General features: G+C 36.2%; 1 protein-coding gene and 1 pseudogene across 5 annotated transcripts in view; both read right to left on the bottom strand.

Moving 5' to 3' along the window:
* Positions 1 to 23,321, bottom strand: part of DNAH8 (dynein axonemal heavy chain 8) — a 329,266-nt gene that overhangs the window by 272,018 nt on the left and 33,927 nt on the right. For all 5 annotated transcript variants that reach the window (XM_053222854.1, XM_053222853.1, XM_027057830.2 and 2 more), the window contains 5 exons: positions 18,133 to 18,309; positions 16,981 to 17,094; positions 11,051 to 11,158; positions 8,393 to 8,494; positions 571 to 717 (listed from right to left, as the gene is read on the bottom strand). In XM_053222854.1, the coding sequence (XP_053078829.1) occupies positions 571 to 717; positions 8,393 to 8,494; positions 11,051 to 11,158; positions 16,981 to 17,094; positions 18,133 to 18,309 (648 nt within the window). The remainder of the gene's footprint in view (positions 1 to 570; positions 718 to 8,392; positions 8,495 to 11,050; positions 11,159 to 16,980; positions 17,095 to 18,132; positions 18,310 to 23,321) is intronic.
* On the bottom strand, positions 4,867 to 7,506 carry LOC106972738 (dnaJ homolog subfamily C member 2-like; annotated as a pseudogene).

Consider the following 23,321-nt stretch of genomic DNA (forward strand, 5'->3'; position numbering starts at 1 on the left):
ATAAACGTTTCAAAAGCTGAGTCCAAGAAGCCTCTGGTATTGGCTTCCCTATACCCCCTGAAAAAATACCACTCCTCCCCAGCTAGTGCTAATACATAAATCAAAGGTGCAGAAGTGTTTGACTCGTGTCTGCCCAGCAAAGGCATCACCCACATAGTGTTTAACTATACCCCATTTTTAACTGGTCTAGAAGGATGTGTCTATACATCCAGATATTATACAACTACTGGGTTCTGCCAGGTATTGTAGGTATTTCAGCACACACTTTTCCTCAGCCTAATACAATCATTAGACACAGAGTTTTCTAAGGTCAAGGTCTACAAATAGAGGTAGAATTGAGGTCTTGAGAGAGGTGAAAGTGTGCAATAGCTTTGCCGTCATCAGGAATGAAAAATAAGTTATATCAAAATGTGATCTGTAAGTAATCTGTAAGTAATAGGAGATGATTCATATCAATAGTGAGACAAGAGATCCAGGTCAGTAATTCCCAGTAGTGCTCCATAAAGTATGAAATAACCAGGAAGGGTTGGGGTGGGGGGGGGGTAGGTGAAGTGACTGCATACTGGTTACCTTCTCCAGTCTTTTGCAGAAAGCTTCAAATTTTCCAAATATATACATTTCTGAAATCTCAAAAGATTTTTCTCCTGAGGACTCTAAAATCTGTTTCCTTGTCTTATGAAAAGATGTCTGATATTCCTTGAATAGGAAAATGCAATCCTATGAGAAAATTAAAAGAAGGTATGATGAGAGTTTTTTCAGGAGTCAAATTCAAGAATCTGTCCTCACACGGTGCTGATGGCATCAGCCCCTCAACAGGAGCTGTTGCTGTTACCATTAAAATTCAAGTTCTCCGCCTACCTATTGAAAAGCCTGGGATTGTGAAAATAGTTTCTTTTAATTTACAAAGTACTTTCACTTTCTTCATTCGCACTGTTTCCTTATTTCCTGTCATCAGAGTGTGCCATACACTGTTTGTACATTCCCATGGCTAGTTAGAACTCCTGGGAGGGCAGAAATTATCTCTCAATTCTATTTATCACTCATCTATCTGTTAGTATCTATTGTTCATCAACATTCTTTTCATACAGGTATGTAAAACATTAAAACTCTGCAAAACTAACTTATCATCCAGCCACCATTTCTCTACAAGGAGATCCTAAAAACTTTGATGAGTGCATTGCTGAAATCCTAGTGGTATTTGACTTTAACTACCGCACTGGCCAGTTCAACCAGGCTGGTGAACCTTTTTAAATATAAAAGAGGATGTGGTCCCTAGGGTCCAGTAGGAATTCTTTGTCACATCACACTAACATTCCCAAAAAAACCAAACCAATTAAAAAAATATAATGTTGGGGTGCCTGGGTGGCTCAGTCAGTTAAGCGCCCACTCAGCTCAGGTCACAATCTCATGGTCTGTGGGTTTGAGCCCTGCGTCGGGCTCTGTGCTGACAGCTCAGAGCCTGCAGCCTGCTTTGGATTCGGCGTCTTCCTCTCTCTCTGCCCCTCCCCTGCTTGTTCCCCCCCTCTCTCTCTCTCTCTCCCTCTCAAAAATAAACATTAAAAAATAATAATAATGTCAAACTTTCCCAAAAAACTAAAAATAGAACTACCCTATGACCCAGCAATTGCACTACTAGGCATTTATCCAAGGGATTCAGGTGTGCTGTTTCAAAGGGACACATGCACCCCCATGTTTATAGCAGCACTATCAACAATACGCCAAGTATGGAAAGAGCCCAAATGTCCATCGATGGATGAATGGATAAAGAAAATGTGGTATATATATACAATGGAGTATTACTCGGCAATCAAAAAGAATGAAATCTTGCCATTTGCAACTATGTGGATGGAACTGGAGAGTATGATGCTAAGTGAAATTAGTCAGAGAAAGACAAAAATCATATGACTTCACTCATATGAAGACTTTAAGAGAAAAACAGATGAACATAAGGGAAGGGAAACAAAAATAATATAAAAACAGGGAGGGGGGCAAAAGAGAAGAGACTCATAAATATGGAGAACTGAGGGTTGTTGGAGCAGTTGTGGGAGGGAGCATGGGCTAAATGGGTAAGGGGCATTAAGGAATCTACTCCTGAAATCATTGCTTCACTATATGCTAACTAATTTGGATGTAAATTTTAAAAAATAAAAAAATAAAGTTAAATTACAAAATAAAACACAACCTTTTCCAAAGGCACCCATAGCCAGTCCAATTTTTATCACAATGCCATCTCTCTGGTTCTGGCTCTTCCATCTCCCTCCTTGCAAACAAGGCCTCTTGCCATTATATTGGGCCCACTTGGATAATCCAGGATAATCTCCCTGTCCAAAAGTCAGCTGATTAGTAACCCTAATTCCATCTGTAACCTTAGTCCCCCCACACCTTGCCATATAATAGATTCACATGTTCTGGGGATTAGGATATAGACATCTTTGGGGGGCCATTATTCTGTCTACCACAGTCACTAAATCAGAATTTCTGTGACTGAGACTCAGGAATCTATATTTTTAACAACTTCCTGGGTGACTGCTATAAACATTCAGATTTATGAATAAGTGATATTATACTTCTAACTATGACACATCTTGCCTCTTCTATCTCAATCTCCAAAACAACATAACTGCTCCTTTCAAGGTCACTGATTGTTTTTCATTCACCCAATAAGTTTATCAGTGCGTACCATGTGTTAGGAACTCCTTGAGATGCTGGGAATACTGATAAGACCGCTAACCCTCATGCAATATACCATCTAAGAGCAATTACTCTATATTACTTCCCCTTCACCAATCAATCTCTTCATGTTGGACAAAGGAGGTAAAAGGATTTGAATAGACACTTCTCCAAAGAAGTTATATAAATGGCCAATAAGCACATAAAAAGATGCTCAACTATAGCTAGCCATTAGAGAAATGCAAATCAAAACCACAATGAGATACTACTTCATACCCATTAGGATAGCTACTGTCAACAAAATAGACAATAACAAGCATTGGCAAGGATGTGGAGAAAGGGGAACCCTCCCGCATTGCTGAAGGCAATGTTCGATAGTGTAACCACTGTGGAAAATAGCTTGATGGTTCCTCAAAAAGTTAAACATAAAATTACCATATGGCCTAGCAATTCCAGTTCTAAGTATTACCCAAAAGAATTGGAAGCAAAGACTCAAACAGATAATTGCACACCAATGTTCGCAGCAGAATTACTCACAATGGAAAAATGGTTGGTAGCAATACAGATGTCTATCAACACATGAATGGATTTTAAAAAACGGGGTATATCCATACAATGGAACATTAACTTACGTTAGCCATAAAAAGGACTGATATTCTGACACACCGCCACAAATGACAGAACTTGAAAATGTCATGCTAAATGAAATAAGCCAGGTACAAAAGGACAAATAGTGTATAGTTCCACTTAAATGAGATACCTAGCATAGGCAAATTCATAGAGACAGAAAAGAGAATACAGGTTACCAGGGCTTGTGGAGGGAACAGATGGGGGAGTTATTGTTCAGTGGATACAGTTTCAGTTTGGGATGATGCAAAAGTTCCGGAAATGGATGGTCCTGATGGATGCACAATATTGGGGATGTACTTAATGCCATTGAACCATATACCTCAAAATGGTTAAAATGGTCCATTTTATGTTCTGTGTATTTTACCACAATTTTAAAACTTGAGTTGTAAAAAAAGAAAATAATTTTTAAATCTTCCCATAAAGAAAATGTCCAGCCCAGGTGACTTATTAGATGAGTTCTATCAGATCTTTTTTTGTACAATATTTTCTGTTTGATTTTCTGAATGCACACACAACAAAGATTATCATCAGGTCATGTCATAGCTGTACTTGTACTCAGTACCCTTGAGCGTCTTCCTCTGCTTTTACTGTCTCAACAAGTCCCTTATATTATTTCAGGTTGTTTTTCTTCTGTCTTGCGAGGCACTGCTTCTGCTATTTTTTCCCTATTTTTCAGGGGTATTAGATATGTTTTCAAAGCTTGTTGCAAAAGCTTCTGTTCTTCTGTTGTCCAAAAGGTGAAATCCGTGCATGGACTTTCAAATTGTTCCAAAGGTGTGTACTGTCAGCTTGAGGCATGACTCCCTGTGGTGTGCTGTCTTTTTGATTCAGGTCATGATTTTGGAGACTCTTTTTTTTACCAACTCCATAAAAAGAGTATGTGTTCATGTAATTGGCAACAGCTTCCTATGCTACTGTGATTTATAAGAAATACACAGATTTGGTCATTCAGGTGACCAAAATACATTTCTCATATATATTTGGACTTCATCCATGGTTCCTGGATCACATGTCCCAAAAACCTTGCAATTTCACAAATTACAAGAACAGTGGGAGTATTTTTGTTATAAGATTTGGTCTCTTGTCCTCGGTTCTTGAAATTGCTTTCGAGCCATAAAGGTGAAATGGGTGTTTTGTTATTCATAACAAGCCCCTTTCCACCACAACTGGGTTTACATCATGAAGTGACTTCTGGAAGCAGTACGGGTGGGGGCTGGTTGCCAGGGGAATGAACCAGGAATGTCTTACCCCCAATTCCGGGGAGGGGGGAGGGCTGCAAGTTGAATCAATCACCAATGGCCAAGGAGTGGATCAGTCATGCCTATATAATGCAATGAAACCTCCATAAAAAAACAACCAAAGCATAAGAGACTGTTAAAAACTGAGAACAAACTGAGGGTTGATGGGGGGTGGGAGGGAGGGGAGGGTGGGTGATGGGTATTGAGGAGGGCACCTTTTGGGATGAGCACTGGGTGTTGTATGGAAACCAATTGACAATAAATTTCATATATTGAAAAAAAATAAAAAATAAAAACATTTTACTATTTAAAAAAAAACAAAAACAAAAACAAAAGGAGGGGGTTCCAGTTGGTGAACACATGGAGATCTGAAGAGAGTGGTAGACTCCAAGAGGGAATGGAAGCTCTAAGCCCTTTCCCCATACCTTGCCCTGTGTACCTCTTCCATCTGTCTGTTCCTGAGTTATATCCTTCTATCATAAACCAGTAATCTAGCAAGTAAAATGTTTCTCTGAGTTCTGTGAACCACTCTAGCAAATTACTGAAACTCAAGGTGGGGAGTGTCATTGGAACCTCCAATCTACAGCCAGTTGACAACCTGGACTTGCTACTGGCATATGAAGCCCCACTCTTGTGGGGTTTAACCTGTGGGATGTGATGCTATGTCTGGGTAGATACGTCAAAATGGAGTTAAACTGTAGGACACCCAGCTGGTGTCCATGAATCGCTTGTTGATTTGGGGAACTCCACCCCCCCCCCAACACGCGCACACACACACAATTTCCCATCTTGAATTTGTTCCAGCAAGGAAGAAGTTCACAGCTTTAATTAGTAATTGCAGGTCACTTCTCTTCTGACCAGTTTTTACTGCCATTTCCACCTTCCACAGTTGATTTGTCTGCATTCCTAGATGCTTGCCACATACCCTTAAGGCCTTAGCTTCCTCCTTCTCCTTTGTAATTTGCTCTTTTGCTTCTACCATCTGTTTTACCAGAGAAGCCATTCCTATTTCTTTTGTAGATGCTGATGCCTTTCATTTAAATACATAAGCTTGCTAGTTGGAACCTATCTCAAGGTTTTTCCACTTCTTCCTTCCCTCTAACCTGCTCCATCTCATTATCAGAAAAGTGATTCCAGGTCTTCCATGAATTATGAAGTTTTTGCCTTTCCCTTTTAATGGCTTTTTTTCCCCCTGGGTATCCTTCCCTTCTTTGCCAATAACCTCCTCTCCTTTCTCCTGAGCTCTCCAAGCAGCTTCTGCTTCAGCCCATCTTTGTTTTTCCTCAGTTTTGAGCTCCTTCTGTTTTCCTTCTGCTTGTGCTTTCTTCTCTGCTCCTTTCTTGGCTTTTTCTTTTTCTTTTAAAACAATCGTTTTACCCTTGCATCACAGCTATATATACATTATCAAGTAATGTTCTCATTCAATTCAGTTCTTTTTTTTCTTGATGTCCTGTTGCTCTGTCATGCTTCTCAATCCATCTCCTCTCATTGTGACATCCTGCTTCTTTATTTAAATACAAAAATCCTCTCCAGGAGTAAAACTTATACCAGAAGGAATAAAATGTCTCTCCATCTTCAAATGGTGAATTCATATCACCAAGTTTATGAGCTTTTTTATTCTTTATCTAGAATTCCTGTCAAGCCTTGGGGAAAACACTCTGAAGAACTTGTCCTTTGCTTCACTTTTATTTTTTTAATATAAGTTGTTTTCAAGTCGGCTAACACACTGTGCATACAGTGTGCTCTTGGTTTTAGGGGTAGATTCCCATGATTCATCACTTACATAAAACACCCAGTGCTCATCCCCACAAGTGCCCTCCTCGATGCACTTTTACAAGTAACTGAATTATGAAAAGTAAGCTGTGTTAGATTCTCTTATTTTCACTGGATCAGACATTTCATAAGCTTTCATAATGCAAGTAGTTATGAAGTAGCCATGATTTCCTTCTTTTATTGTTTCTTCAGCTGCTTTCAGTGATATTTTTACACCATTTTTTATGAGCAGCTTTGGTCTATCTCTGTGTAACTCTGTCTTACGTGGCCAAATCCAAGAACCACATATGATCCTGGTTCTTCCCGTGTTTGGGATCAAGTATTTTCAGCATGAGAAATCACCCTAATGAGGCAGGCCAGGCCAGGTCTAAGGACTCAAAGACAGGGTCCTACAGGACTAGTTAAGAGGGTCCTTGGCTTCATGCAGTATGGAAATCAAACATGAACCAGCAGAAAGTGGGAGAAAAATTTTTTGAAGATATAGAGAGAGCAGATATGAAGAGCCATCTGGGAGACTTGAAAAGGAAAGGAGCTTGAGTCTCATCTTTGCTTGGGGTCTCAGGCTTTTGCTGGCACTTGTGACCTGGTGCATGGGTCCTCTTAGGCATCCAAGAACTGAGCAGAACAAGGGCAGGATCCAGGTGTCCTTCATGTCACTCACTCCCTGAATGAGTCTTGGCATCCAGATGTCTAGTGCCAGTCGTCTAGAATAGGCACATGCTGGCTCTGCCCAGGTCATTCCTTAGATATCATCTATTGTGCTGGAAGACTCCAAAGATATCATTATCTCTCTGTCCCTCAGGAGGAGGATATATGCTATTTGCATTACAAGGCATGTGAGGAGTGGGGTGCTGGTGCGGGTCCTAGCAAGAAAAGAAGCTGGAAAAGAAGCAAAGGGGGGAAAAAAACAGTTTTTTCTCTAATGGGGTCCCTTGGGTTTCCCTGTCTCAATAAGTGTAGTTCTTCACTTTCTGTTCCCTGTCATCACTGGTTCCAGAGGTCAGAAAATGGTGACGGCAGTGCTTAGGCAAAGCCCTGTGAGTGCAGCGGTTCACGTCCCATTTGGAGAGCACTGAGCATCCTGTGGCTCTGCCTCCCAGGCCCAACCTTGTGCCTTGGTTCCATGAAGTCCACAAATCAGCACATGAAGACAGCCAATAACAACTTCTGGATGAAGCCTTCCTGCTGTGTTCATTTCCTGCACACTTTAAAACACAGATCCTTTTAATTTTTTACAAACTTGTCCAGAGAATAGAAAAGGGAGGCATACTATCTTCCCCTCCTCCATCTCCACTCATTCTGAGACCTTAGTGCCAAAAATACTGACAAGGACACTATGAGAAAGGAAATTTGCAGGCTGTCTATCTCTCATGAATATAGTTGCAAAAACTGTAGCAAACAAAATTGTAGCAACCCAAATTTTAAAGTTTTTTTTTTTATTATACCATGACCAGGAAAGTCTCATTTTAGAAAACCTAAAGATGTCATCCATCACACTAACAGACTGAGGAAAAGAATCTAATAAGCATCACAATAAATATCTGCAGAAATTTCTTTTTTAAAACCCATTCATAACTTTAAAAAATATCTCCTAGTACTAAAACTAGGAATAGAACTTCCTTAATCTAGTCAAAGATGTATCTAAAACCTATGAATGCATCAGGTTTGCAATGCAGAATGCAAAATGGGGAAATTTCTGAAACATCCTCCTCCAGAAGATGATCAAGACCAGAAGCCATCTATCATCTTGATTTAAGAATGTATGGCAGTCGTCGTCAAAACAAAAAGGCAAGAAAATGAAATTAACAGGAGCTGGAGTGAAAGGCAGGGACCAGAGTATATGATACAGCAAGAAGAGTCTGATGTGGGCAGCCATAGATAAGATGAGGAACAAATTATACCCTAAATGAGCACTAAATATAAAGGAAAGCTGATAATTCTAATGAGGCTCCTTTTATGTTCTCATGCTACTCTGTAAATGCTTTTTTAAAGTTAACGTGTTCTGTGAACGAACAAAGTAAACAAAAGTAGGCCAGACAATGAAACCTCTACTTTATGAAAATAAGAGTATTTATACAAACCTGAATTTTCTTTAATACAAGCGGAGTTTCCTGATCCCATACGTGGACAGTTCCTCCATCAGTAATATATGCTTTACATGCTGTCACCATTTGATTTGTTACCTAAAATAAATACAAGTCCAAAATAACTACAGGTAAAGAGAGAAATAAAAGTTAAGATTTTTAAACCATAACCAAAAAAATATGATAAATAGTAAATTTACAAGATGAAACCACAATATAAAAAATAAAGAAATACACACTCTAGTCCAAACCAAGAAAATTCAAAATTTTGATGGCATTTAAGTCGATGTCACTGGGGACATAAATTTCAAAGTCCTCTATATTTTTCTGTTGTTTATCTTTCCTCTAATTAGGATCCAAGTGTGATTCTTCACCATTCTTCAACATGCAAACTAAATTTAAAGTTAACCACATCCCCAAAATAGTGGGAGAAAAAAAACAGTCACTTAAATGGTCAAGAGGTTAGACTGAGATGGCAGGTTGACACACAGACATTTTGGAGAATTCCTAAAATATGGAAAGCACATGAGATCAAATTTCCAGAAAGGAGGTGTGGGGGGGAAGACTAGAGAAAACCAGAACCCAGTTCTGGAGAAGGTTACCATGAAGGTGGAACATTTATGGGAAATCTTTGAGGTGAGAGACAATGAGAGGTATCCCTTGTTTATGATGCTGCACATTGAAATTGGAGCAGCTTGTACAGTAGGTAACAGTGACATATGCTGGCAGGACAAAGCCATGAGTGTGGACTATGCCCCACATAGCTTCTGTCCCCAGGAGGACAGGTCAGAGAAAAAGCTCTTGACATTCCCCCTCTGCCCCCCCCCCCACACACACACAAGAGACAGACTACAAGGAACAGCACAGGAAGGCAAATTAGGAGTTGAAGACAAAAATAGGCAGACAACTAAGAATGACCAAACAATTAAAGAAAATAAACATGGTAACAGAGGCATTAAACTCAACAAAAAGGAAATACAAAAAAACATATATGTAAAATATTTTAAAATACCTTTTATTAACTAAATTAGTTCAGGAGGAAGATATGAGAGTATTTTGCATCACGAAAAGAAAACAACTAGAGAACTTGGAAGTTGAAATTTTTATTATCAAAATAAAAAAAATTTATTGATGAACTGACTGGCAACTGGGACATAAATGAAGAGCAAATGAGTGAGCTGAAAGGTCAAAGGACAGAAAGTGACAAAGAAAATTAAGAGAAATGGAAGTTAGATTCAAGGGGAGAGAATAAATTGAACAGGTAGGTAAGGAATAGTCAAAATCAAAACAAGGAAATTTCTCAGGAATGGAGACAAAAGTCTTTGGATTGAAATAATCCAGCAAATACAGAACAAGATAAATGTAAAAAGAAAACACATCACTTTGAAATTTTAGAAGTTCAAGGATAGAGAAAAAAATCCTAAAAGCTTCTTGAAAGAATAAGATAGGTTGCCTACAAAGGAAAAATAATCAGATTAGCATCTAATTTCTCATGAACAGTCCTGGATAGGAGACAACAACATCTTCAAGTTTCCAGAAGAAAATTATGTTGAAATTGGAATCCCAGTCAAACTAACATTTGAGTGGCAGGACAAAATGAAGCTATTTTCACACATGCAGGAATTCAGGAGGTTCACCACACACAGACTCTCTCTCTGAAAGAACCATTTGAGAATACTTTTCACCCAAAGAAATAATGAATCCAAGATGGAGGAAGAAATGGAAATCACCAAACAGAGGTGATCAAAGAAACTAGCAACGCTTAGATTTTAGTCGGAATACATGTGGATTCAAAATGTTAACAAAATATTAGGCAAAATAGTTTAAAAATATTAACAAAAATAGGGGCGCCTGGGAGGCTCAGTTGGTTAGGCAACCGACTTCAGCTCAGGTCATCATCTCACTGTTCATGGGTTCCAGCCCCGCATCGGGCTGTATGCTGACAGCTCAGAGCCTGGAGCCTGCTTCAGATTCTGTGTCTCCCCTTCTCTCTGCCCCTCCCCTGCTCACACTCTGCGTCTGTCTCTCAATAATAAATAAATGTTAAAAAAAATTTTTTTAATATTAACAAAAATATAAAATGAGAAATCTCAGCGTGGGACATACATAACAAGAAAGAGAGAGACAAGGGATGGGGAAAAATCCTAAACTTCTTGCCTTGTTTGGGAAATAGATGATGATTAAATCTATTCATTTGCTTGTTAAAAGAAATCTGTTACTTTATATATTTATGTTCTGCTTGAATCACAAATTCTATTCATGTGTTTCGTGGATGATTTTTCAAGTTACTTAAGTGATGAACCATATGTCATCAGAGGAAGATTTTACACAAACTACAGGGCCACCGGGAGAGGCTAACGACACATTGTTAATAGTAGTAGGTCCTGAGGAAACTATCTGAACAGAATAAATTAGAAAAGCACCAGCTATATTTAAACAAAAAACCTGAGGGCTTACCTCTAACAAAAAGAGGGTACACCTTCAGTTAAGTACAACTAACCATGCAACACCTTTCATTTCTTGTCCACTGGAAGTATTAAAATCCGTAACTCGCAGAGGCACCCAAACCTCCCAGTTCCCTTCTCTGGCCCCGAGGGAAAGTATTATTAACTTTTTTACAGGGTTACATGTGTGATTTCTTCCTTGGAAACTTACTTTGATAAACAACGAGGTCATTCTCTCTGAGGTATTATAATACCGTGACACACCGTGAATCATTCTGATGGCATTAATCAAATTTTGTATTCCATGTGCCATGGAAACCTAAAATTGAAATATATTAAGGGAAGTCCGTCATATATTTATATTTTTAATAAACAATATTCTATAAAATTCAAAACTCTAAACATGCATAAAATAAGGCTGAAACTTTGATCTTAAAGTCAAATTATACTAAATGCAATGTAGTGTCCCAGACTGGATCTTGGAACAGAAAAAGAATATCAGTTTTGACAAATGTACCAAGAAAATGCAAGGTGTTAACGGGAGAAACTTGAAGATGATTCTGTACTGTCATTGTAACTTATCTGTACATCTAACCTTAAAAGTTTGTTTAAAAATAAAATTTAAGAGGTGAAAATGATTTTACGATGAATAGTTCAAGATAATCTATTTAAAGATGAAGAAACTTGATATCTTCAAGGGTAAAGTGACTTGCTTATGGCCAGAAAGCTAGTTTAAAACAGAGATCAGACTAAAACCTATTTCCACTTGTGCAATTCAATTCACCTTTCAGCAAACCTACTAACTACCACCAGTTTTGGAGGATATTTGGGCGAAATTCAAATATATAAATTCAAATACAAGGACAGTTCTAGAGGCAGTCACAACAGAGTGGAAGAGACACATGCAGAACAGTGAAACAAGTGGAAAAGCATTCAGCAAAAGGAAACAAGTACAAGAGAGACATGAACCATCACTAATGTATATTGAATGCTTACGATATGCCAGGCAGTAGGCAAAGAGCTTCACATATTACCTTAATTTATGCTGACAATGATCATTTAAGGTACATTTGATCATCAGATCTGAAACATCACTGATTACAAGATGGCACCAATTCTTTATACATTAGCAAGAAAGGAAAACAATGCTCAATATGGGAAGTTTTAACTCTCCTGTAAAACTAAGTCACCAACAGGCTAAATGCCCTCTGTAAAGGTAATCATGAAATAAACGAGCCATGGAGAAAATGACAGGAACAAAGATTCCATGTCCAAATCTTGTTCCTTGGGTATGGTGGGAGAATAAACTGTCCTGAAGATTTGTACCACAGGCTGGTTACTTACTCACCGTAGTCTACATTCATACCAATGTTACCAACAAAACAAAACAAAACAAAACAAAACAAAACAAAACAAAACAAAACAAAAAACACTTCAATCGGAAAACTAATAATCTAAGATGGTGTCCAGTCACATCCACAATGATTCCTAAGACTGGACTCTCTTATAAGATGTGCTCTGAGTACAGAGATGTTAAATGTGAGAAAGATAAGTGTCGCAGAACCTAAAAAATAAAGTATTATGATTATTCCCATTGTGCAGATGAGAAAACATAGAAGCAGGGAAGTTAAGTACCTTGTCCCACAGCTGTTACATAACTACAGTTATGTGCCTGAGATTTTGAGACCCTGCTTTTAACTATGACACAAATCAGGATGGAAGAACAGGTCAATGGCTGTTCCACCATTAAGGAGCTTGCCTTTTGTTAGGACAAAACAGAATATATAAAAGATTTCTTTAATAATGACAAAATAAAACCAGAAATAACTACTGAATAGTGTACTGTATGTCCTAGGCATCAGGTGTTAACTATGGCTTAATTAAATCAATTGTATGTGGCTTATGTAAATTAACATCATTACTTTGCAGGTCACCTTGTATGTCAGAATTCATATTATGTGTGTTATCTGTATATCAGAAAGAGTCTAATGAAAATAAGCCTTGGAGGAGTCCCTTCCACTCTCAATAAAGCAAGTCTACAAAGTGCTCCTAGCTCCAGTGAAGAAGGCTCAGAGATGGCACCAAATGGGTCCATCAGGAAAATGACCTTCATCTAAATTTAAACATCATTTATTAGAGAAGCTCCTTGAGCACATAGTTCTTACCTATCTGTACACAGTGTTTGACACTTTATATGTAAAATACATGACAGATATGCCAATACCCAGAAAGTGAAATAGCAAGATAATAAAATGAAACATTAAACATAAAATTCATATAATTTATCAACAAGAAATGGAAGCATGAGTCCTCTGAACTTTTCCTGCTCAAACGTGAGTTACAAGCTAAACTAGTTTGTGAGTTACAAACCAAAGCAATTGCTGTTTGCTGTTAATGAGAGTAAAGAAAATGAGGATAAAAAGAATAGTGAATGCATCGAAGATAGTGACTATATGAGGGGGAAGCAATTATATGACAGTATTATTAGTATTTCTTTAATATCAAAGATAATGTTCGAAACATTCCTTCATCAGAGAATATAAAAAGCTCAATAACAACAACAACAACAACAAAATAATAATAATAATGTATATCCATGGCTAGAGCAATCGAATAAAATTTTTTAAATTACTAGGATGAAAAGAACACCAGAACTAAAAGATGTGAAAATTCTATAAATTTAAACAAGTCTTCTGAACCAAGAAGTTGAAATTAGTACACCTAAAAATCTAGAGAGCTTGATAACAATAAAAAGCATTGTACCTTTCTTCCAAGTTTATTTTTTATAATGAAGAGCTTTAAATAATATAGAAAAGTACAGAGAATAGTATAATGATCAGTTATATCCATCACTACACTTGACAAAAATTAATGTTTTGTTACATTTGTTTCATCAATATCTACTTGCAGGTAGTCCTCCTAGAATAGACTTTAAATATATGTCTATTTAATATTTGAATCTTCAACTCTTGTGAATAAGCCCAAATGCATGTGACATGTGATAATTCTGATTTTTCTTAGAAATAGATTTTAACTGCACATGCTATAAAGCTGGGGAATCAAGTCACTGAGCTCCTGAGTGAGTCAAGTAATGGCCATAATTCTCTATTACCAATTTGGTTTGTTTTACTCATGATCATATGCACACAAACACCTAAAAAGTGATGCAACATGTTCTAATGTGAAACGGATTTTTAAAAGGTCCCCAGCAGAAGTCCAGTTGCTGGTACTAAAGGTGTAAATAAGCTGTAAATAAAACCCATCATCTCTTTATGGAATCAATTCCAAGACTGCTCCTGGAAGTCTTCCTATTCTCTCTTATGGTGCTTCCTGGTGGAGAATAGATTCCTGCATGGCCGTAAGAACTGTCCTGACCAAGGCTCTCAACTCTACGTTTTTCCCTCCTCACCTACGTTAAACTCCTTGGTTAACGGAACCATCTTGGAATGGGTATGAACCACCCCTATACATATCTATCTTCTCCAAATCCTCTTTCCCTGACTCCAGGATGAAACCAGCATTGACCCTGCCCTAAAAAGTTTGGCCAACCAAACCATATAGCCAATGGCAACATGTATGTGGAGGCTTTGACTATGTCTTCAAAAATTAGAATGGAGAATGCTGAATATGTATATCAGACACTAATATAAATTATTTTGAAAGCATTTTAACTTAGAGAATAACTTGAAGAAGCAGCATGGAGAAGCAGGAACAAAAACAAAGCAAAATGCCAGAGTGCTAGATTCAAATTCAGTCTCATGACTTACAGTTGTAGAAACGCTCAAATTCTATTCTTTGTTTTTAAAATGAGGACTGTTTTGCATACAGAATGAAAATGCATGGAAAGTATGTATTACAATGCCTACAGTAAAAGGCCAGGGGTTTTCAAGACTGTGGACACCTTTAAAAACACAATTGCCTGGGGAACTCTCCTGGCTAAACGTGATGCACAAAAGAGGCAACACCCAGCCAAAGTTGGGCAACACTGCCATAAGTTCTCAACAAATATTAGTTTCCTTGACTTCCCCTCTCTACTAAAGGATAAAATGTACCATGCTCTACATCAGGTTCCCAGAACTTATGGATTTATAACTGGAATTTTATACTCATTGACCAACATCTTTCCATTTCCCCCACTTCCAGCCCTGGCAACTAACATTCTATGAGTTAGTTACCATGAGTTTGGCTTTTTAAAATTCCACATATAAGTGAGATCACACAGTGTTTGTCTTTCTCTGTCGTACTTGCTTCATTTAACATAATGTCCTAAAGGCCCACCCATGTCACAAATGGCAAGATTTCCATCTTTCATATATATATCCACTTATCCAGTGATAGACACCTAGGTTTTTTCCATATCTTGGTTATTATGAGTAAGTAATACTGTGATGAACATGGGAGTGCAGATATCCTTATTTCACTTACTTTGAAAAGATACCCAGTAGTGGAATTGCTGGATCATATGGTAGTTCTATTTAATCTTTTGAGGAGTCTCCGTACTGTTTTCCATAGTGACTGCATCAATTTACATTCCCACTACTTGTTTTTTTGATGTTAGCCATTCTTGTTATCTTGTTTTTTTGATGATAGCTATGAGGTGATATTACATTGTGGTTTTGATTTGTACTTCCTAATGATTAGTGATGTTGAGCTTCCTTTCACGTTCTCATTGGTTATTGGGATGACTTCTTTGGGAAAATGTCTCTTCAGTTCCTGCCCATTTTTTCCATTATATTGTTTGCTTTTGTTATTGAGTTGTATAAATTCTTACATATTTTGAACATTGATTCCTTATCTGACATATGATTTGCAAATATTCTCTTCCATTCCATAGGTTGCCTTTACATTTTGTTGATATATATATACATATATCAACATATATATAATATAATATTATAATATAATATAGTTATATTATATTATAATAAATATTATTATATAATATAATTATATTATATAACTATATATTATAATATTACATATTTGATATAATATCCAAAAAATCATCCCTAAAACCAATGTCAAGAAGTGTTTTCCCCATTCTTTCTTCTAGGAGTTTTATGGTTTCTTGTGTTACAATGAAGTCTTTAACCCATTCCAAGTTAATTTTTGTGAGGAATGTAAGATAGGGGTCTAATTTCATTCTTTTGCATATGATTATTCAGTTTTCCCAATACTATTTATTGAAGAGACTATCCTTTCCTCACTGAGTAGTCTTAGCTCCCTTGTCAAAAATTTTTGACCATATATGTGAGGATTTATCTCTCTTGTTTCTGTCTGATTGATGTGTCTATTTTTATGCCAGTACCATAATGCTTTAGTTACTCTAGCTTTGCAGTATAGCTTGAAATCAGGAAGTGCAATGTCTCTAGCTTTATTATTCTTTCTCAGGATTGTTTTGACTAGTGGACATCTTTTGTGGGTACGTACAATATAAATTTCAGGATTTTTCTCCATTATTGCAAAAACTGTCACTGGAAATTTGATAGGGATTGTATGAATATATAGATGGCTTTGGGTAGTGTGGAAATTTTAACAATATTCATTCTTCCAATCCATGAACATGGGATATCTTTCTATTTCTTTTTGTAGTGCTTTGATATCAGGGTAATGCTGGTTGGGCACTCTCTCTTGCTCATTCCTGGATCATTCACCCTAGGGGAAGCAAGTTACCCTATGTAAAAACTCATGTGGTGTGCAACTGGGGCCTGCCAACAACCATATGAGCAAGCTTAGAAGTGGACCCTCCAACTATTAGTCTCCACTTCCAGTGAGACCACATTCCCAGCTAATAGTTTGTCCATAAGTTCATGAGACACCCTGAGGCAGAGACACTCAAACTATGCTATGCCTGGATTCTTGATTTATAGGAACTGTGTTTTATGCGAATCAGTTCTGGGGTAATTTGTGATGTGCAATGGATTAATTAGTTTAATTCACAAATGAGATTATACTCATGGTAATGTCAAATATTTAAATGTAGTTTGGAATAATAAATAAGTTTATAATTCATGATAGATGTATAACAGGAAAATATATCTTTTATATAATTTTTCTGCAGTATACATTTCCCAATACACATATATTAAGTTATTTTAAAATGAGTTATTTTTAAAAGTACACTTTAAAAAGCATACTTACTAGGTCATAGTTATAGAGAGGTTGACACACTTTTTCTAAAGTGTACAAATATCTGACATTATCTTTTGATTCATTTGCTGTATCTGTTATTCTTGCATCCAAATCACGCCAATTCTAAGGGAAAAAATGTATAAGAATTCCATGAAACATCCAAATATATCACTGTACTTAATTTTAATCAAGAAATTCAGGGGGCACCTGGGTGGCTCAGTCGGTTAAGCGTCTGCCTGCAGCCCAGGTCATGATCTCACAGCTCATGAGTTTGAGCCCCACGTCGGGCTCTGTGCTGACAGCTCAGAGCCTGGAGCCTGCTTCAGATTCTGTGTCTCCCTGTCTCTCTCTCTCTCTGCCCTTCCCCCGTTTGTGCACTGTCTCTCTCTCTCTCTCTCTCAAATATAAACATTAAAAAAATTTAAAAAAAAAGAAATTCAGGCTATCTTCCATAATCATATGTATACTAAAGTAGCTGATACTGAAATGTGATTGATACATCTGTTTCTTATATTATTTAAGACAAAGTTATCATAAACACCTTAAATGATTTACTAAAACTAAAGACTCATTCTTTTTGTAATTAACATTTTGTCTGTAGGCTTAAGCTGGACTTGCTTCTATCTGGAGTGACTTTTCTAAGTTAGTTATTTATAACATTGCATTATTTTGGGTCTTTGAGAAAAGGATATATATCTAGATAGACAGATACAGATATAGATAAATATAGACAAATTTTTTAAAGAAAGAATACAGAAAAATAAAAGGACCCAGAAAAAATCAAACCAAACTGTGGACTAGTGGACATGAGCTATCTATCTAACAAGAGCACATTTTTGTTTTTGACTTTCTATGTAGTTCTTTACCTCAATGAGCCTCTATTGATTCACAATTTCAAAAGCAACTTAAAAATAAATAGCAATCATTCCATAGTAGTATTGTCAAAATTGATATACAAAATACTGAGAAATAAGTCTTCATTTCTATACTTCCTTTTCCTCTTTGGGAAATAATTGTGGAATATGAGAGAGCCTCACCTCAATGTTTAAAACCTCTAAACACATGGTTCCAGTATATGATGTGAAGAAGCAGTTGAAGAAGGGTAATTTTCTACTTGGTTGTTCTGAAGCATATCAAATTTTAAAATAAAAGGACTTTTACCTTTAACAGTTTGGAGTGTGCAACATTAAGCACATTTATGACAGCCTTACAACTTGGTCCTTTAATCTGTTCAATGATATAATTGAATTTGGCTGACATGCGTTTCCAGTGTTCCAATTCAGTAAGTGGACCTGAGTCATCAGCTTCCTTTCTCATCTGCTCACTCTCAATAAGTACCTGCAATTAAAAAAAAAAAAAAAAAACACAGAATTCAAGAATGTTACTTTCTTCTTTGGTAAAACCTCATTGTTTGTATCTTTTCAAAGGAAGCTAAAAATTTTTATAAATTTTAATTGAGGAATATTAAAAACTCTCAGCAAACTGGGACACCTTGATGGCTTAGTCAGTTAAGCATCTGACTTCTGCTCAGGTCATGATCTCATGGTTTGTGAGTTCGAGCCCTGTGTCAGTCTCTGTGCTGACAGTTCAGAGCCTGAAGCCTGATTCAGATTCTGTCTCTCTCTCTGCCCCTCCCCCATTTGTGCTCTGTCTCTCTCTGTCTCAAAAATAAACATTAAAAAAAAAATTAAAAGAAAAACTCTTAGGAAACTAAGAACAAAAGGGAACTTCTTTAACATGATAAATAGTATCTACCAAAAATCTATAGCAAACCTCATATTTAATGATGAAATTTTAGAAAATATCACTTTAAAACCAAGGACAAGAAAAATTTGCCACCAACAAACACCATCCACTACTATTCAACGTGGTAATGGAGGTCTCCAAACAAGAAAAGCAACCAAAAGGCATAAGAATTGGAAATTAAAAAAACAAAAACAAAAACAATAATGGCAGTGTGCCTGGGTGGCTCAGCTGGTTGAGTGTCAGACTTGATTTCAGCTCAGGTCACGATCTCATGGTCATGAGATTGAACCCCACATCCGGCTCAGCACTAGGTGTGGAGCCTGCTTAAGATTCTCTGTCTCCTTCTGCCCTTCTTGTGTGCTCTCCCTCTCAAAAAAAATTGTCATAATCAAAGATGATATGTTTGGCTACATTTTTAAAATTCAAGAATATCTAAAGACAAACTTCTATAATAAGTAAAAGTGAACAATTCAGTAAGGTTACTGGATGTACACATAAATATTAGTAGCATTTCTTTACAAGCCATATAGCAATCTGAAAATGTAATTTCTAAAAGAAGATAGTATTTGCTGTAACAAACAACAACAATGATCAGATATCTAGAGATTAGCAAAAGATGTACAATATCTTTGTGGATAAAATTAGAAAACTTACTTTCAGCATACAAAAGAAGACCTAAATAAATGGAGAGAAATACCATGTTCATGGATGGAAATCTTCAACCATATAAAGGTGACAATTTTCTCTAAATTAATGTATACATTTAGTGAAAACCAATCAAAATATCAATAGAGTTTTTCAGAATACTTGAAAAGCTAGTCTTAAAATTAATTTGGAAGAATAATTAACCAGAAATAACCAATGCAATTTTGAAGAAAAATACATAAATGACAAATGTTGACTTAGTAAAAAACTACAGAAATGGAAGCAGTATTACCTGAGTGTAAAACCCAAATAAGTAGACCAGTGGGATAGACAAAGGGATTTACAAACTTTATATATTACAGAGTGATATTAAAAATTTGTCAGGAGGAAACAATGGGCTATTAAATAAACAGCTTATTTTGGGGACAATTGGCTAACTATATGGAAAAAGACAAAATTAGATTCCTACTCCACATACACAATTAATTCCAGATGGATTACAAACCTAAATATTAAAAACAAAATGGCAACACTTTTAAAGAAAACATAGGAGATGAGGGAAAAATGATGAAGTAAAGCATGGAACTAAATATCATAATTGTCAAGAAAATGGTTACCACTGGGAGAAGAAAAGGGAGTTAAAATTGGGAAGAGGGATGCATGAGGACTGTTAGGTGCTGGTAATGCTGCTTCTTGTGCAAAGGTTACATGAGTGTTCATTTTACAACAATTTGTTTCTTTTATGGTATTTATTTCTGTAAATTTCACTAATATTTAAGGTAAATAAATAACTCAGGAGAATATCTACATAATATTTAAGTAGAAAAGAGTTTCTTAAATAAAATACAAAAAGCACAATGTTCCTACCACTGGAGGTAGCTAAAATGAAGCTGGATTACAATTTGTAACTAATATGTTTACATTAAAATATAAAACTTTCACATGACTAAAGACACCATACCAAATGAAAATGTAGGACACAATGGAGACCAACAAAGTTAACATATGGAAAATATTATTTAAACTCCAGCAACTTGGTAAGATATCATCAAGCAATCTGAAATAAAACTAGGTGAAGGATGTGAACAGGCAATTCAACAAAGAGAAAACTTAAATAGCCATTGAACACATTCAACCTCAATAGAAATCAGAGTAATACAAAATAAGATATCATTCCACACCCAACATACTGACAAAGATTAAAAATCTAATGATCCAAGTGCAACAAAAGATTTGAAGAAATGGGAACTCTCATATGCTTCTATAAAAATGAAGTAAGTTAATATAACCACTCTTTGGAGGGCTATGTAATACCCAATAAAAAAAGCCATATGCTATTGCTGTCAGCAATTCCACTGAGAAACTCTAGAACCTGTGCAAAGGAGATCTGAACAAAGGTATTAACTGAATTCTAAAAATTAACTGAATTTCTAAAAATAGAAACAACTGTCTTTCTGAGGGAATGGATGAACAAATCTCTCTACCTCCTTAAACAGAGGATATTAGACATGACTTAAATGTATCTTAATGTCTGAAAATGTATATAATAAACTGATAGGAACACCAGAGAGTAGTTAAGTGAATAATTTAATTTATTTGTACCAACACAGATGAAAGAGAATGCTAAATGAGAAAAAACATAAACTGTGAAATGATACTATAAATACCAATTGTATAAAGACCTTAATCACAAATATATATTCTGTATTTATATATATACGTAGTGTATACATATAATTTTAATATATATAATTTAAAGCTTACAAATATGAAAATGCAATAAAAGTGTAAAACTTTCAGGAGAATGAGAGACAAAAACATCAGGATAGTGGTAATATAGAGGGAAGGAAAGGGATGGGTTGGAGGCTTTCATGAAAATAAAACAAGATCTGAAGTAAATGTGGCAGAAAATAAAACAGATCTGAAGTAAAATGAGAATCTATCTATTTAATCTCAGTGGTAGTTTCAGGGGTCTTTGTTATATTGTTTTCTGTACTTTTTATGTTTATAGCTTCACATAACTTAAATTGTGATGGAATTTTTAAGAATACAAAGGAAGTAAAATACATAGTTGATTTTTCAGACCCATGAAGGTTCTTTCTTCACTCCATGAAAGTTACTTGCTTTTAATTTTAACCATTCTGTGTAGAACTCTTTCCTAATCCTATCACAAGCTTCCTCATCACCTTAAATAGAGGACACTAGACATAATTTAAATTTCTCTTAACTGGCTGAAGGTCTATCTAGTTTGAATCACAGAATTGAATGAAAATTCTTGAAATTTAATTCCTGTTACAACATGTTTCGTAGATAGATACCAGCCTCAAATTGGGTACTTTCAGGATGCAGTACATTCTGTATTTGTGTGTGTGTGAAGAAGGGATTCTGTGAGAAAATTATCCTGATTTCAAGATTAAAAATCTCTCTCCTTGCAGCCACCACCTGGTCTTCTGCCATTTAGGGCCATACACTGCAAGTTTAATTTCACATGAAATCCCATCAAATATTTGAAGATATCATGACCTCCCAAACCCCCCTCCCACCCACTCCCAGGTCAAATATCTCCATGTACTTTCCTTGAATGACATTGTTCATATCCTTGGCCTATTTTTTTTCAATGTTGCCCATTTCTTAATGATGTAAAGAAGATCTTTACATATTATGGATACTCTTTGTTATATATGCTGATTATATTTTCTCCAAGAAAGTCGTTTTTTAATTTTGCTCATGGTAATTTTTGACATATGGAAGTTGGTAAATTGTTTTTATGTAGTCAAATATGTCAGTTTTTTCTTTCATGGCTTCTGAGTTTTGTATCTTAAGAAGATATCAATAGAGCTCTATGTTGTGTTCTGATTCATTTATAGGTTTTGTTTTATTTTTCACATTACTTATTTAGGGTTGCTTTTGTTCACTCACAGTGTTTTTGAGATTCATCCAATTTGTCGTGTGTATCTGTTTTTTTTTTTCATTTTTAGCTTTCAAATTTATGTTTATAATTTATCTTGACTAATTTTTGCGTATGACAAGGTCAATGTTTATTTTAGATGTCATGGTTCAGATGTTTATTTTAGATTAAAGATCTCTCCCATTTCCTGCATTGATTCTACTTAATTGGAGCCATTTGCTGCAATTGCCCAATGTGATTTTCTTATTTCAACTTGTTAAATCTCCCTAAATCTCAGCTATTTTCTTTTGCTTGTTCATTTTCATGAAAGAAAATCTATATTGATTGATTGCAATAACTGGGGGGATCTCCTCAGCCATTGTGTAGGACAGAGCCTGATTTCCACAATGGGTTACAGCTCCCCCTTCCTCCAGCGACATAGTAAGTGGGTACAGAAGTCCTGCGGTGCTCTATTATCCACTTCAATTTCCTAGTGACACCTGGAACAAATTCTGTGACCAGCACTCCAGGCCCTGGTGGAGTTTCCAAAGTCCTCCAATTTTTCCATTCCAACTGCACCTCCTTCCTTCTAACATAGTTCTAAGAGAGGTAAATTGAAAGTGCTTTTTTCTAGCTTTTACTCAGTTAAGATTTTTTTTTTGCCTTAGTCTTCACTTGACTGAACGTTTTCTTCTCTAGCTCCACTGACCTGTGCTCATGAACTAGAGATCCGTGAGTTGGCTCCTAGAGGTCTCTTTCAGTTTAGAGCAATTGCATAGTGCCTGATTTGGGGCAGTATGGGTAATGTAGGTTGGCACCTCTCAGAATGTTAACATATGCCCCGTTCTTATTGTTGCTTTCCCTACTGCCAGAGAAAATTTATTTGGCCAGAGAGTTGTAGTAGTGACATGAATGAGCCTAGTTTGAACATCTTTGTCAACATAGACAATTCCATTGATCAACCAAGAGGTATTTATTTAGTGTCTAGCACTGTGGCTATAGTTGCTTCATTGTATCCTCTTCTTTTCTCTTATGAAGAATATAAACAATATATAAAGTATTGGAATGAACA

The sequence above is a fragment of the Acinonyx jubatus genome, chromosome B2, assembly GCF_027475565.1.
Source record: "Acinonyx jubatus isolate Ajub_Pintada_27869175 chromosome B2, VMU_Ajub_asm_v1.0, whole genome shotgun sequence".
Taxonomy (NCBI): Eukaryota; Metazoa; Chordata; class Mammalia; order Carnivora; family Felidae; genus Acinonyx; species Acinonyx jubatus.